The following is a 17,381-nucleotide window of genomic DNA, read 5'->3' as shown; positions in this document are numbered from 1 at the left end:
CAACTTGTTCAAGTCTTTACAACTAGTGAGTAATCAGGATTCAACCCAGGACTAACTGCAGAGCCCATAGTCTTTCTCCTGCACCTTGTGTGTTAAGGCGTCAACTGAGTGTGGGGATTACGATCAATGGGAAGACCTCTGTACTACTCCCAGCCCAAACCAGAACAAACTTTTTCAACATTTCCAAACATATTTCAATCTCTACCCAAAGAGTGTTGGGCTTTTATTATTTTTGAAAAACAAGTTTCTTGCATCAGCTTGAAAACCAGCTCTTTACCCTCTGGTGGCAAGTCTCTCACTCTCACTCTCTTCCAAATCCACACCCAGAAAGTCTGCTGTGTATGTGTGTGTGTGTGTGAATGAAACTCTCAGGGGCAACTGAGCAAAGCACAGATTTGGATATTGAGAGAACAGAAAAGGTTCTGTGAGGAAGATGCACATCTCAGACATTCCAGTAGAGGAGAAATGGGCCAACCTTAAGTCCTAAGTATAATGGAGGAGATTCTGCCCCTGTCCCCATACTGAGGGCTGAACTGCCCCAGTTCCCAAAGGGAACTCCCAGGAGAATGAGGCTGAGCCCAGAGCAACTCAGGACAGGAAAAGGCCAGCAGGAGGGTTTATTTTTCTAAATAGATCCCACCAGCCACCCCACTCACCAGTATTATCTCTATTTTCTCCTTACCTGGAGCATAACTGGGGCTATTGGTGGGGTATAGGCTGGGATTGTAGGCAGGGGCCGCTGCTGGGTAGGCTGTTGGGTAACCTACAAAGAGACAAGAAAAGCTACATTTAGTCAGGCAAGAAGAAAAGCAGATTTCTGAGGAAACAGGATCTAGGTCCCAGACTTGGCCTTCAGCCTCTCTGTGGGCCATTTCAGACAATGTGACCAGCTTTTAGCCTCTAAAGAGAACGGCCATGCTACCCTGAACGAACCCGATCCCGTCTGATCTGGGAAGCTAAGCAGGGTCAGGCCTGGCTAGTACTTGGATGGGAGACCACCTAGGAAGACCAGGTGCTGTAGGCATAAAAAATAAAAACATACGGGATTGTAAGCTGACAAGGTCCTTGCAATCTGTGAGGTCGACCAAGGGTTGCCTCGCCTAAAAAAATAAATAAATAAAGGGAAAAGCCACCAACACCATAACCCAACATATGCAGATTTTCCTGTCCATTAAAAAAAAAAAAGTACAAAAAAAGTATGTCTATATACTCACTATAAAAATGTTAAAATAATATAGAAATGTATATGGTAAAAGTATAAGTTTACTTTTATATTCCTGCCACAACACTCTTCTCCCTAGAGGTGATAACAGTCTGGTATCTATCCTTCCAGACAGTTTTCTATGCATTTTTATACACATATATTCAGTGGTGTGCTGGTAAATATTTAACAACTGGCTCAAGGGAACTGAGATGGAGCTGTTTTGTAGCATTTGCCAAATTCTACAGTGTAAGCACTCCCACCATGGCCAATTTCAAGCTACCACATCACTGAATGAGTAGTTGGGAACAGATGCTCATGACTGGCTCTAGAGAGCCCTGTACACAAGCCAGATCCAAAGCCAGATCCAACCCACCACTGTATATTCTGTACAGGTGCTATATGTTTTTGAAATTGTTTATTGTGATAAAATATATATAACAAAATTTGTGGTTTTAACCATTTTAAGTGTATAATTCAGTGGCATTATATTCACAAGGTTGTACGACCACCCCATCTGTTTCTAAAACTTTTTAATCACTCCCAAACAGGAACTCTGTACCCATTAAACAATAACTTCCTATTCCCTCTCCCTATAGCCCCTTGTTAACCTCTAATTCACTTTCTGTCTCTATGAATTTACCTATTCTAGATATTTTATAGAAGCAGAATCAAACACTATTTGTTCTTTTGTGTTTCTTTCACTTAGCATAATGTTTTCAAGGTTCATCTATACTGTAACATGTATCAGAATTTTATTTCTTTTTATGGCTGAATAATATTCTATTGTATGTACTGCCACATTGTTTATACATTCATCTGTTTTTGTTTTGTTTTACATATTTTTTATTAAATTTATTGGGGTGACAATGGGTAATAAACTTATATAGGTTTCAAGTGTACAATTTGAAACCTATAATAATAAAACATATGTATATTGCTTTGTGCGTTAAATCTGAAGTTAAATCTCCTTCCATCACCATATATTTGACCCTCTTTACCCTTATCTACCCCATCTCCAATTTCCCTCTGGTAACCACTGAACTGTTGTCTGTGTCTACGAGTTTTTGTTTGTTTTGTTCATTTGTTGCTTTCAGTTTTATATCCCACATGAATGAAATTATATGGGTCTCCACTTTTTCTGTCTGACTTATTTTCGCTTAGCATGATTATCTCAAGATCCGTCCATGTTGTCGCAAATGGCAGTATTTCTTCTTATGGCTGAGTAATTGTCTATTGTATGTATGTACATCTTCTTTATCCAATTATTTATCAAAAGACACTTGGTTGTTTCTGTGTCTTGGCCACTGTGAATAACATGGCAATTGAACATCAGAGTGCATATATCTTTACAGATCAAATTTTTTTGTGTATAGATACCCAAAAGAGAGATTGCTGGGTCATCTGGTAATTCTGTTCTTTATTTTTTGAAGAACCTCCCTGCTGTTTTCTATAGTGGCTGTACCAATTTACATTCCCACCAGCAGTGTGTGAAGGTTCCTTTTTCCCCCACAACCTCTTCAACATTTATTACTTGTCTTACTGATAACAGCCATTGTTACAGGTGTGAGGTGGTATCTCACTGTGGTTTTGATTTGCATTTCTCTAATAGCTAGTGAAGTTGAGCATCTTTTCATATATCTGTTGGCTGTTTGTATGTCTTCTTGGAAGAAGTATCTGTTACTCATTCATCTGTTAATAGACATGTGGGATGTTTCTGTCTTTTGGCTATTGTGAATAATGCTACTATGAATATTGAGATACAAGTATTTGAGTCTTGCTTTCAATTCTTTTGGATATATACTGAGAAGCAGCAGCAGCATTGCTGGGTCATATGATAATTATGTTTTGCTTTCTGAGGAATCATCAAACTGTTTTTCACAGTGGCTGCACCATTTTACATACCTACAAGCAATTAATGAGTGCTCCAATTTCTCCATATCCTCATCAACACTCGTTGTTTTGTTTTGTTTTGTTTTTGATTACAGACATCCTAGTGTGAAGTGGTATCTCTGTGGTTTTGATTTGCATCATCCTAATGCTTAATGATGTTGAACATCTTTTCATGTGCTTATTAGCATTTGTATACCTCCTCTGGAGAATATTCAAAACATTTGCTCATTTTTTAACTGGGTTGTTTTTGTTATTGAATTATAGTTTTTAAAAAACATATTTTGGATAGTAAACCCTTATCAGATATATAATTTGCAAATGTCTTTTATTCTGCGGGTAGTCTTCTCATTTTCTTGATAATGCCTTTGACACAAAAAAATTTTTAATTTAGATGAAGTCCAATTTATCAATTTTTTCTTTTGTGCTCATGCCTTTGGTGGTATATATAAAGATCCACTGCCAAATCCAAGGTCATAAAGATTTACACTTATGTTTTCTTCTAAGAGTTTTATAGTTTTGGCCCTTATATTTATATCATTGATACATTTTTTTGTCTGGTGTGAGGTAGGGGCATATATATAGTTTTATATTCTACCTTCTAACATTTTCACATTATAAGCATTTTCCTATGTAATTACACGTTCTTCAAAACATTTTAAATATCTTTATAATATTCCATTATGTAGCTATATCAAATCATTTAACCATTATTCTACTTTTAGATGTTTAGGTTGTTTGCAAATTTTCATTATTATAAATAAGCTATGACAGCCTAAATAAACTTTTGACTGAATCTCTGATTATTTCTTTAGGAACTAGTTCTAGAAATGAGATTTCTAGGTCAAAAGACAGTGCTATTTTTAAAGTTCAGCCATTTAAATATTTAAATATCTACTCTGTTTCAGACACTATGATTCTTGCCCTTGTGGAGCCTAGAATCTAAGGGGGTGTAAGAAGGCAGTGGATAAACAGTAAATATAAACAAACACATTCTTAAATGCTATAGAAAAGAGAAAAAGGCAGAGTAAAGGACTTTGAAAGTGCTACAGTACTGGGGAGAAAGCACTGCACTATTAAATAGGGTAACCAGCATAAGACACATTGAGAAGGTAAAGTTTTTGCAAAGACTTGAAGGAAATAGAGTTAACAATAACAACGAAAAATACTTCAAAATAAATAGTCAGTGCAAAGGCCCTAAGTTCAGAGTATATGGGACATGTCTGAGGAACAGCAAAGAGGCCAGTGTAACCGAAGTGCAACAATCGAGTGGGACAGTAGTAACAGAGAAAGCCACAGAGGTTAAGGGTTGGTCACTTCATGTATGGCCTTATGGGCTACTGTAAGGATTTCGATTTTTACTCTGAGTAAAATGAGAAGCCATCATGGGTTTTGCACAGAAGAATATGATCTGACTTATTTTTGAAAAGGGTCATTCGGATCGTTGTATTGAAAACAGACTATAAGAGGGGAAGGGTAGAGAAGGTGTGAGTTATTGCAAACTCTTGTCAACAGATGATGGGGCCCAGATAAGGGCTGTAGCAGCAAAGATGATAAGACATGACATGCTAAGAGTCTTACACACTGCTTTCTAGAAAGACTATCAATTGGTACTTGCACTAGCAGTGTGTAAGTGCCTGTCTCACTGCTCCCTGTAGTTTAATGCTCATTGGTATTTTGACAGACAATAAAAAGCTGATTTTAAAAGTCAAAGATTAAATCCCTAAATCCCTAAAAGCTTCTTTGGGATTTGTAAATATTGAGCTTTAATAATGTATCTTTGTTAATATGCCTTTCCCTAAATCCTTTCTAATTCCAAAGAAAATTAAAACCCCCCGCCCCATCATTTTCTGATTTCAGAACCAAGGAAGCCAACTTGTTGTCACTTAATTAGCAATCTGGAGGTCTGCCACTTCTCAAGAAGAAAATCAGGGGTTTAATCTGGAAAGGAAAGTAATCCAGTCTTGGATAAGCAAGCACATGAAATCTGTATTCAGCTTCATGCAAGAGAGCCAAGGGTCATCACATCCCTTGTTATGCTATCTCAGAAGCCTTTCTTTCACTTTAGGGGCAATTATAGGATCTTTCTTCAATGTTTCTAAGTAGAACTTTTTTTTCATTCACTTTATTTTGGCAGATATCATCGAAGGGTAGCATTAGAAGGAGCTTTATTTGATCCAACTCTCTTCATTTTACAGATGACATCCTCAGGCCAAGATAAAGGTAGGGAAGTAGGGTCATTGACGACTAAAGTCAGAAGCACCCAAAGACCATTTGGTCTACCCTCATTTTTGGGTTAGAGCATCCTCTACAACACACTCATGGGATCATCCATTCTAGTCTTTATATCTCTACTGAGAGTGATCTCCTTTCTTTCCTGAGAACATCACGAGACTTTTCTGCTTTTCTGAAAGTGACTTCTCATACCGTACCAAACTCTGACTACCTGTAACTTCTCTTTAGCACAAAACAAATTTGAAGAAACAGCATCCTCAATTACAGAACTTATTACACTGTACTTTACTGGTTTGTTTACATTTCCTATCCTGTCCTACCTCTCTTTAAATTGTAAGCACCTTGAAGGCATAGCTACATCTCATTTGCCTGTACACAATAACTCAGCTCTTCCTTCTCACTCCCTGCCCTGTCAACACACTACCCCTCTCTTCCCCTCAGCCTGGATAAGCAAGCACAGGAAATCAAATGCAGGGTGGACAATAGTCTTATGTGGCCAGTAGAGACTATCCCTTCCTCAACTTTCTCTGTCCAGAAAGGGCATCACAAGTAAGCTGGGCTTTCACCCCACAACTTTCCTGATTTTGTTGTTTCTTTGTCCCCAACTGATATTATTCATCTTGCTGTCTGTTTATGGTATTGTTGGTATCACTAGTGCCTTGCACAGATATGGTAGCAAATAGGTACTCAATGAAGAGATTACCTGGAAGGTTGTATTCTGTGGCTATGAGTGTTTTAAAACAAAAGAAATAAATCCAACAGGGTCCCTGGCCTTGAGAGGGTCACTAACTAATTAGAGAGAAAGACAAATAAGTGGACAGTTAGAATGCAGCCTGAAAAGTACCATGACAATGACAGAGAGTAGGCAGAAAAGGAGCCTTTACCAACCAACATTTATTTAGTACCTATTGTCTGCCTGGGATTATACGGGGCATGAGGTGTCCCTGCATGTGGACAAAAAAAGGAAAGAAAGGACATTCTAAGCAGAAGCATAGTAGGTAGCATTTTGGGAGGCACTCACAGTAGTTTGGCTTGTACCCTCTTTGGCTCTAAGGAGCAGGACTAAAGGGTTAACCATATCCGAGAGGGCAGGTTGTCTTTCAAGGATTTGATCTCGAAATCTTCTTGTGACTATGTCTCTCTTTTGGTGGCTGACCCTAACTTACCTTTCTAGTTTCACCTGTCCACTAGCTGTATCCGAGTTTCATAATGCTAGACCAGACTTCTCTCTTAAACTCCTGACTCATATACTATCTAACTGCCTATTCGACATCTCCACTTGGATGTTTCCCAGACATCAGGCTATACGGCAGAGTGGTTACAAGTGTGGTCTCTGGAGCTAGACTTAGGCTTATGTTTGATCCCAGCAACATCGCTAACTATTTGTGTGATCTTGGGCCACTTACTTAACCTCTCTGTACCTTAGTTTTCCCATCTGTAAAATGGGACTAATAATATTACTTACTCTTAGGTTGCAAGAAGTAGTAAATTAGTTAAGATTTCAAAGCACTTGGAGCCAGGCACATAGTTTAACCTTCAAACAGTTATTATTATTTCAAACTTAACAAGATTCAAAAATAAAATTTAACTTCCTATCCTCCCACTCCCTTCCAAACCTGTTTTTCTGCAGATTTCTCCTCACCAGTGACAACTCATTCTTCCAGCCCGAGGCCAGAAAACTTAGAGTCATCCTTGACATGGTGCTAGGTTCTTTATACAGCAGCTTACAGTCAAATGGGGAAATAATTTAGGTTATTTAGGTTAATCTGTAAGCAACATATATATTATAATCAAATACTGCTGGGGTATTAGCGGAATACTGAAGAGGGAGTAAAGAACAGGTCTGGGAGAGTTATAGCTTCTTAGAAGACAACATGTTTTAGCTTTGAACAATGAGTGGCAGGAGTTTGTCAGAGGTGTGTGGAGGTGAGGACAAAGAAATATATACTCGTTTCATGCATGAAGGCATGAAAATCTAATCCATCAGCAAATCCTTTCAGTTCTACCTTCAGAATATATTCAGAATCTGACCATATCTCATTACACACTTTCTGTCCTACTCTAAGTCATCATTATTTCTCACCTAGATTACTGCAATAGCTTCTTAACTGGACTCCCTCCTTCGACCTTTCATTACATGTAGTCTATTTCCCAAAGCAGCCAAAGCAATCCTGTTAAAACATTAAGCCTGATTATGACACTCCTTCCTCTCTTTAAGCCCCATAATAACTTTCCAAGACAATTACAGTGAAATCCTCTTAATGACCAACTTGCATCTCAGCTACTTCTCTAACCTTCTCTCCTACCATTTGCCCCTGTGCTAATCTACTCTAGCCACAACGGCCTCCGAGCTGTTCTTCAAATGTGTCAAGCACTTTCCTATCTCAGAGTCTTTACCCTTTCTGTTCCCTTTTTCTGGACCTCTGTTCAAACATCACCTTACCTTCTTTCTAAAGCAGCATTCAACTTTCATTACTCTCTATGCTCCTTACCTTGCTTTTTTTTCACAGCACTTAACCTGGCATACCATATGTTTCCTTGTTTATGGGAGACTATCTCCCACCACTGAAATATAAGCTTCAGGTCATAATAGTACTTGCTAGTTAGTGGCTATTCCCTGCTGGATGTCCCCCCCCCCCCTCCCCCACTGCCCCACCCCATCTCACCCCACCCCCAGCACAGTCCAAAGACTCCCCAAAAGGCTCTGCACTACCTAAGCAGGCAGAGTGCAGTATAAGTCTGGACCCCAAGGCTGCCTGGATCTGTTAAAGTTCACTGAAGGTAAAGATACTAAGTTCAAATAATTCAAGCATATTTTACTCACTGCTCATACAAAACATATTTTCACACCTGTTATTTCATTTGAGCCTCAAAACAACACTAATGTTATTTCCCTTACTTGAAGATAAGGAAACAAAGGCTAGGAAAGGTGAAGTGACTTTTTGACTAAGAGTATTCAGCAAGTCAGTGTTGAAACTGGGAAGGAAATACTAAAGCAATGCCTTTTCCAAACCTTCCAAATGACTTGGTCCTTGGAAACAAGTCTGATCCTTCTGTATGTATTCTTTAAAGGTCAAGAGTGAAGAGAATAAATGAGCACAAGTGAGCTTTTCTCCTTTGTATCTCAAAGGATATACTAGTGACCAGGTTTCCTGGGATTCTGATGCGTACATTTTAATTATTTTGTAGATGTCCATACAATCTAATCTCTTTTTCTTGTTGTCACTAGGATTAGGACTGAAGAAATGTAAAGCTATTTTTTGATTAATATGGAAATTAGAAATTACTTTCAAGAGAAATCAGAGGACTTTTTCAGAAACGACTTGATCTTTAGGAAGTAAAATTAGCAGAGTATCAAAAGGCTAGTGGAAGACTAACTCCTTGGCTCAGGAAGACAAAGAGGATCACTCCTTTGTGAGCAGGGAGACACATGTCCTGAAGATATTTTGGGTCTGAAGCTCACAGATTAAAAAGAAGAAAACTGCCCACCTCCCCCACCCCAAAGCCAAAGTGACCAAAAACCAAACTTCAAAAACACCTTTAATTCAGACGTGTTCTGTAAGGGTAGACCTAATAAGATTTCTTATAAGGTAGGTTTTTAGCTCAGAATGAAGAATTTCTTAATCTTCAGAGCTCTCCAACAGGAGCTTTGACTGCCTAAAGAGGTTCTGAGCACACAATCATTAGAAGGGTGTGCTGGCAGAGGCCACATGGCTAGCTGTGTGGGACATTATAAAGGGTATTTCTGTGCTGAGTGGCAAATTGGACTCAATCACCTTTAATACCTCTTCTAACTCTGCAGTTCAGTGCCTGTGTGATGCTTTTCAATAACGTGAACATGACCTAAATTAGGACACTGAGTGGGAACAGAATAACTTTTTTTTTTTAACTGAGCCATCTTTGACCATATTGATTCTCTAGAGTAATTTCCTGTTTTCCCAGGTTTAGAAGAACAAATAAAAGAATTTTGGCAAAGAAAATGGCAGCCAGATGAGGTTTTATGCTGAGTAGACTCATGTTTTGGTGAGAGGTAGGGAGGTTGGTGGGAATGGACTTTGTCTTTCTCTCAGCAGGTCCGGCTTCTGTCTCTTCTCTGTTTACTAGCTGTGTAAGATGAGTCTAAGCTTCAGTATCTTCATCTCTAAAATGGGACTAATGTATTTCATAGAGCTAGGAGGAAGATTAAATCAGATAAAGGGTATACCTGGCACAGTGCTCAGAACATACTATAGATTCAAAATTATTTACTTCCTCTTGCCGCCCCCTCGCCTTTTTTTTCCACTTATTCTTCTTGAATTTGCTCTTGTCCAAAATCAACAGACCTAATTCCTTCAACCATTCTGACCGCCAACCTTTGGCCAGACTTCAATTTACAAATCCCCTTCCCCTAAAACAATTCCATTTTCTTTCTGCATTGTTTATTCTTCTGTTGATGGTTTTAACCCGATTTTTTTTTTTTTTTAATTGAATTGACAGACTGGTGATAGGTGGTCGGTGAAGGCCTTAAAATGACTTAATCCAGATTTCTTCATCATTATCCATCAGCATAGTCAATATCTAGCAAATGCTTACTCTGTTCTTTATACTCTGTTCTTTATACTAGGTTCTTTATACAGCAGCTTACAGTCAAATGGGGAAATAATTTAGGTTATTTAGGTTAATCTGTAAGCAACATATATATTATAATCAAATACTGTTGAGGTATTAGCGGAATACTGAAGAGGGAGTAAAGAACAGGTCTGGGAGAGTTACAGCTTCTTAGAAGAAGAAATGTTTTAGTTAGCTTTGAACAATGAGTGGCAGGAGTTTGTCAGAGGTGTGTGGAGGTGAGGACAAAGAAATATATACTCGTTTCATGCATGAAGGGATGAAAATGTATGCTGTATTAGGGAAATGGCCAAAAGTTCAGTATGGATGGAGTTTACAGTGTGTGAAGGAAGTGGCAGGAAATGAAGATAAGGATATAACACTGGGAATAGATTCTGAAGAGATCCGAATGCCAGACTAAGGAATGGAATTTATCAATAGGAATCCACTGGAGGATTTTAAACTGGGAAAGTTTCAGATTTGTGTTTTATAAAAACTACTCCAGCGGTAGTATAGAATGAAGTTCAGAGTGAGAAGATCAGAGGAGGAGGAAACAGACTGGAAGTTATTGCAGTAGCCCAAAGGCAAAGCTAAAACAGTAACTGTGAGAAAAAGAACAAAGGGGTTTTGATTTGCATTTCCCTAATAGCTACTGATGTTGAGCATCCTTTCATGTTTGTTGGCCATTTGTATGTCTTCTTGGGAGAAGTATCTGTTCAGGTCCTTTGCCCATTTTTTAACTGGATTTTTTTTGTTGTTGTTATTGAGTTGTATGAGTTCAGAAAAAGTTGAAAACAATACAGTATCACTTATATGTGAGATATAAATCTAAAAGCAACACACAAACATGACAAACAGAGACACGTGGACAGTAGACTACTGGTTACCAGAGGGGAGGGGTTGGAGGGAAGTAGATGGGGTAAAAGGGGGCAAATATGTGGTGACGATAAGAAATCTGACATACAATGTGATATGACTTACTGTTGAATTGTACACTTGAAACTTATTGGATTTTGTTAACCACTGTCGTCATAATAATAATAATAATAATAATAATAATAATAATAGTTTTTGTGGTTATATATGGGAGGGAAAAAAAAAGAACAAAGGGAGAACTACAAAAATGTTTAGGAGACAGCCTATAAAACTTCATCCTGATAGAGAAATCTCATTTTTACTGCTGTGAGCTGAAAGGCTAAAAAGATGGAAATATTCTAACTGTAGGGCTTGCAGACTTTTTTCCGCTTTCCTTTAATAGGCAGAAGGAAAGAAAGTAAATTAAATGGACTCTTGAATCTGTTAGTTCCAGAAAAAAATCCTGAATCTAGATTCCTCTTACTAGCTGGGAGGCCTGGCTGCTGAGAACGCTATACTGGCAAGAATGTAGGTCAGCCCAGACTGGCAGTACTGTAGTGTTGGCTTTGACCTGCCTGCTGGACTGGAATCTGAGGTGGCCTGTATGCTGGATTCAAGGCCCGGCCACCCTGCTTCTCACTAGTGAGCCCCAGGGAATTGTAAGGGTGTAAGTGAGACACTGTTCTTCTTAGTTAGGGAAAGGCAACTTCCCCTGAGTTAACAGGAAAGGGAGGGGTGGACTATCCAGTAATCAAATATGTTCCAAGTTGTATTGCTTTGTCAGGGAGAATTTATACATCCAGATAAAAGGCCAACAATCTGTGGGTCATTCACCTTGACTGAGCCCTGGAAGAGGAAGTCTTTAAAATCAGAGCAGGCTTAACTTGATATGTCTTCAGTGTAAAAAAAAATCATCAACAACAACAAAAATAACAGGTTATGTTAAAGCTAATAATAAAATTGCTCCTATGTATGCACATAAAGCCAAGTGTGTGCTGTTCCTCAGGGGAAAAAATTCTTTTACAAATCTAAAAATATCTCCAAAGTTCCCTATCTGCCAGTATGGGAGAAATTTTAATGGAAAGCAGATGGCCCATTCTGTCTCAATCGCCACTCCAGGAGTATGCTGCTGCTGTCTTTTTTTCCCTCCCAACATCTATAAGGCAGATGGAGGTACTCAGAACTTTATAGATTGTTTGGTGAATGATTTCTGCCCTCCCTGCATTTATCTTTCAAAAAGAAATAAAAGAGCAGGATGAAATTTTGCTAAATGATAATTTGGTCTGTGAATCTCTTTCCCTCCCACATCAATTCACTTTATTCTATTATTCTATTTAAAGAGATGTGGTAAAGGGAAGAATCTTGCTCAGATTCAATATATCAGGATACTTGGTTTTCAATGTAAAGAAAAAAAACCAGAGCCCCACCTCATACTTTTCCAATTCCAGAAAGACCAAAGATCTAAATAGTTAATAAAAAAAAAAAAAAATTAAAACTATTAGGAAAAAAATAGAAGAATATCAGTTTGATTTTGGGATTAGGAAGTATATCTCAATCTGAGACCAAAAGGAAAAACCACAAAGATTGATTAATTTAACTCATCAAAATTTAAATCTGTATAAGATTTAAAAAACCATTTGACAAAGTTAAAAAAAAAAAAAGATATTTGTAACACATTTAACAAAGGACTTAATTTCCAGAATAAAGAACTCATTAATTAACATGAAAATAAGCCAGGGGAATCTAATCATGCAATTCAGAAAGAAATCACTCAAATGACTAGAGAGGAGGAGGAGAAAAGGAAAAGATGTTCAACCGCACTAGTAATCAGCAAAATACAAGTAAATGAAAATATCATTTCATATCTATTTAATACAAATACAAGTAAATGAAAATATCTATGTCATATTAGACTGACAACAATTTTAAAGTCTGACAATATCGAGTGTGGAGAAAGATATGAAAACAATGGAAATATTAGTTAAAGCATTATGAAGGGCAATTTTGCAATACCAAATAAAGACATACAACCTTGCGATTCTGTTTCTAGGTATATATGCTTGAGAAATTGGAATTTGAGTTGGGCCTTGGGGATGAGCAGGATTCTGTCAGACATAGATAAAAAGATTGCCATTTCCAAATAAAAAGAACAGTATAAGCAAGGTCACAGAGACAGAAAAACGATTTGAGAAATGATCAGGCTGTTTTCCAAAGTGGCTACACCAGCAGTATATGAGTTTCAATTTCTCTATATACTTCCCAACACTTGTTATTATCTGAATTTTTGATGATAGCTCTCCTAGGGGTGCAAAGTAGTATCTCCTTGTGGTTTTGATTTGCATTTCCCTCATGACTAATTATGTTGAACATCTTTACAAGTGTTTATCAGCCCTTTGTATATCTTCTTTGGAGAACTGTCTATTCAGATTCTTTGCATATTTTTAATTGGATTATCTGTGTCTTTATTAATGGGTTGTAAAATTTCTTGATACATTCTAGATACAAGTCCTTTATCAGACAGGTGATTTGCAAATATTTTATTCCATTCTATGGGTTGTCTTTTTACTTTATTGATGGTGTCCTGTGAAGCACAAAAGTTTTTAAGTTCAATTTATCTTTTTCCTGTAGCTGCTGTACTATAGTTTCATATCTAAGAAACCCTTGCCAAATCTAAGGTCACAAAGATTTATCTCCAAGTTTTCTTGTAAGAGTTTTTATAGTTTTAGCTCTTATATGTAGGTCTCTGATCCATTTTTTAGTTAGTTTTTGCATACGTGTTCATTCTTTCATATGTGGATATTCAGTTGTCCCAGAACCATTTGTTGAAAAGACTATTCTTTCCTCCATTGAATTGTTTTTGGTACACTTGTTGAAAATCACTGACTATAAATGTGAGGGTTTATTTTTGGATACTCAATTCTATTCTATTGATCCATATGTCTATCCTTATGCCAGAACCACATTGTCTTGATTACTGTAGCTTTCTAATAAACTATGGAATTCGGAACATCTCCAACTTCATTCTTTACCAAGATTATTTTGGCTAATGTGGATCCTTTGAATTTCCATGTGAATTTTAGGAACAGCTTGTCAAAATCTGCAAACAACCCCGCTGGAATAATGATAGGGATTGTGTTGAATATGTAGATCAACTTGGAAGTACTACCATCTTAAAAATATCAAGTCTTTCAATCCATGAACATGGGATGTTTTTCCATTTATTTAGATCTTTAATTTCAACAACATTCTGTAGTTTTCAGAGTATAAATTTTATACTTTTGTTAAATTTATTCCCACATATTTTATTTGTTTTGATGCTACTGTAAATACAATTGTTCTCTTAATTTCATTTTTGGATTACTACAACTGTATAGAAATATAACTGATTTTTGTATATCAATCTTTTATCCTGCAACCTAGCTGCATTCATTTATTAGTTCTAATAGTTTTGTGTGTGTGTGTGTGTGTGTGTTTGTGTGTGTGGATTCCTCAGAATTTTCTATATACAAGATCATGTCATCTGTAGATACAGATAGTTTTATTGCTTCCTTTCTAATCTGGATGACTTTTTATTTCATTTTCTTGCCCAAATGCCCTGGTTTGAACTTCCAGTCCAGTGTTCAATACAAGTGGTGAGACTGGACAGCCTTGCCTTGTTCCCAATGTTAAGGAGAAAGCATTCAGACTTTTTCGATTAAGTATGATGATAGTCATGGGTTTCTCATAAATGTCCTTTACCAGGTTGAGGAAGTTCCCTTCTATTCCTAATTTGTTGGGGTTTTTGTTTCTTTGTTTATGTCATGAAAGGGTACTAGAGTTTGTCAAATGGTTTTTCTGTGTCTATTGATTATGTGGGTTTTCTCCTTTAATATTTTAATATGGTGTATTGCATTGATTGATTTTCCTATGCTGAATGGATCTCAAACCCCTAGGATAAATCCCATTTGGTCATAGTGTATAATATAATACTTTCTGTAAGTTATTGGATTCATTTTGCTAATATTTTGTTGAGGATTTTTACATTTATATTTAAATAAGATATTGGTCCGTAGTTCTTGTGATGTTTTTGTCTCGTTTTGGTATCAAGACAGTACCAGTCTTATACAATGAGTAAGAAAGTGTTCCCCTCTCTTCTATTTTTTGGAAGAGTCTGTGGAGGGCTAGTGTTAATTCTTTTTAAAATGTTTCTTAGAACTTATCTGAAATGAAACTGGTCTGGGCTTTTCTTTGTAGAAAGGTTTTTTTTTTTAATTATTAATTCTACTTGTTATGGGTTTATTCAGACTTCTGTTTCTTCATAAATCAGTGTTGGTAATCTGCGTCTTTCTACTAATTTGTCCATTTCACCTAGGTAGCTAATCTGCTGTCATACAATTGTTCATAGCACTCTTATAATCCTTTTTATTTCTGTAAAGTCAGTAACAATGTCTCCTGTATCATTCCTGAGTTTAGTAATTTTCATTTGAGTCTTCTCTTTTTTGTTCTTGATAAGTCTAGATAAAAGTTCGTCAATTTTGTCAATTTTTTCAAAGAACACTTGATTTAATTTTCTCTATTTTTCTATTTTTTAATTTCACTGATTTCTGCTCTAATCTTTATTTCCTTCCATTTAATTGTTTTAGGTTTAGTTTGCTCTTTTTTTTCCAAAGTATGTTAAGGTGAAAGTTTAGGTTGTTGAGTTAAAATCACTCTGTTTTTAATGTAGGTATATACAGCTATAAATTTCCTTCTAATTACTACTTTAGCTATATTCCACAAGTTTTGGTATGTTGTGTTTCATTCATCTCTAAGTATTTTCTAATTTCCCTTGTGATTTCTTCTTTGACTCATTGGTTATTTAGGAGGGTGTAATTTAGTTTTCACATAACTGTGAGTTTCTCAAATTTCTTTGTTATTGATTTCTTTTTTTCTTTCTTTAGGCGAGGCAACCCTTGGCCGACCTCACAGATTGCAAGGACCTTGTCAGCTTACAATCCCTTGTTTTTTATATTTATTTATTTATTCATTCAGTCATTCATTGTTTTTTTTTAAACCCACGCAGCACCTGGTCTTCCTAGGTGGTCTCCCATCCAAGTACTAACCAGGCCCAACCCTGCTTAGCTTCCAAGATTAGATGAATCCGGCGAGTTCAGGGTGGCAGGGCCGTAGACTCTTTGTTTCATTCCATTGTGGGTGGTTGGAGAATATACTTTGTCTGAGTTCAGTCCTTTAAATGTATTGAGAGTTGTTTTATGGCCCCACTATATGGTCTATCCTGGAGAATGTTTCATGCATATTTGAAGAATTATATTCTGTTGGTGTATCCTATAAATATGGTAGGCACAGTTGGTATACAGTGCTGTACAAGTCTTCCATTTCTTTGTTAATCTTCTGCCTAGCTGTTCTAACCACTATTGAAAGTGAGGTACTGAAGTCTCCAACTATTACTGTTGAATTGTCTCTTTAGCCCTTAATTTCTGTCAGTTTCTGCTTCATGTATTTTGGGGCTTTGCTGTTGGGTGTATATGTTTATAACTGTTATATGTTCATGATGGATTGGCCCTTTTCTCACTATAAAATGTCCCTCTTCATCTCTAGTAATATACTTTTTTGTTTTAAAGTCTATTCTGTCTGATATTAGTATAGCCACTCTAGCTTTCTTAATGGTTGCTATTACATGATCTTTTGCTATCTTTTTACTTTCAACCTTTTTGTTACCTTTGAATCTAAAGTGTATCTCCTGTATCTTGTTTGTTTTTATCCAGTACGACAATATCTGTCTTTTGATTTGATACAAAGCAGGTTTAATGAATGTACTGGAACAGTCGGGCATGCTGAAATTGATTAAAAATTATTTTAAAAAAATTATTTTTTTCAAATACAGTTGACATTCAATATTATATTAGTTTCAGGTATATGGTACGGTCATTAGACATGTATATAACTTACGAAGTGATTCTCCCCGATAAGTCTAGTGCCCACCTGGCACTATACATATTTATTACAATATTACTGACTTTAGTTCCTATGCTGTATTTTACATCCCCAGTGACTATTTTGTAACTGCCAATTTGTACTTCTTAATCCCTTCATGTTTTTTACCTAGTCCCCCAACCCTCACTCCAAGAAAGTGAGTAAATGTTGATAGTAAAGGAAAGGAAAGATGACAGTTTGAGGAGGTAGGAGGATCCAGCGGATTTTGGGGGGCGGGGGAGGGAATGGAGGAAAAACATTTTCCCCCCCTTAAAAGTGAAGAAAATGAGGGGAGACCTAAATGCATCTTTGTTTATGCTCAGGTTGGTCACACTCACTTTTACTCTTTTTATTATCATGAAGCCTACATCCTCACAGCCTTTCTTAGCTAGCCCTTTCTCAGTGCTAAAATTAGTTGTGGGCTGGAAGGCCAGAAATCCAACCTTTTCAGAACTGTGTATACATTAAATGTTAATACCTGAGTAACTGCCTTTGAAAGTGAGCTAAGTGCACAAGTGGTGGTCAATTCAATTAAATATTTACCTGAACACTTAATGTGTTCTAGGTGCTATGATAAATGCAAAATGAAAAGCAGAATGAATTTTAGCCTTTAATCTGGTTCTCTCTCCTTCCAATCTCATATGGTTTCTGGATTACAGAG

General features: G+C 36.8%; 1 protein-coding gene and 2 pseudogenes across 6 annotated transcripts in view; 1 reads left to right on the top strand and 2 right to left on the bottom strand.

Annotated features, from left to right (window-relative positions):
* Positions 1-17,381, bottom strand: part of FAM168A (family with sequence similarity 168 member A) — a 158,763-nt gene that overhangs the window by 25,771 nt on the left and 115,611 nt on the right. For all 6 annotated transcript variants that reach the window (XM_011377389.2, XM_011377390.2, XM_011377391.2 and 3 more), the window contains one exon: positions 683-763. In XM_011377389.2, the coding sequence (XP_011375691.1) occupies positions 683-763 (81 nt within the window). The remainder of the gene's footprint in view (positions 1-682; positions 764-17,381) is intronic.
* Positions 906-1,024, top strand: LOC111730394 (annotated as a pseudogene).
* On the bottom strand, positions 15,801-15,916 carry LOC111730411 (annotated as a pseudogene).

Source organism: Pteropus vampyrus, unplaced genomic scaffold (genome assembly GCF_000151845.1).
Source record: "Pteropus vampyrus isolate Shadow unplaced genomic scaffold, Pvam_2.0 Scaffold311, whole genome shotgun sequence".
Taxonomy (NCBI): Eukaryota; Metazoa; Chordata; class Mammalia; order Chiroptera; family Pteropodidae; genus Pteropus; species Pteropus vampyrus.
Note: the sequence above shows the minus strand (reverse complement) of the source record. Positions and strands in the feature narration are given on the sequence as shown.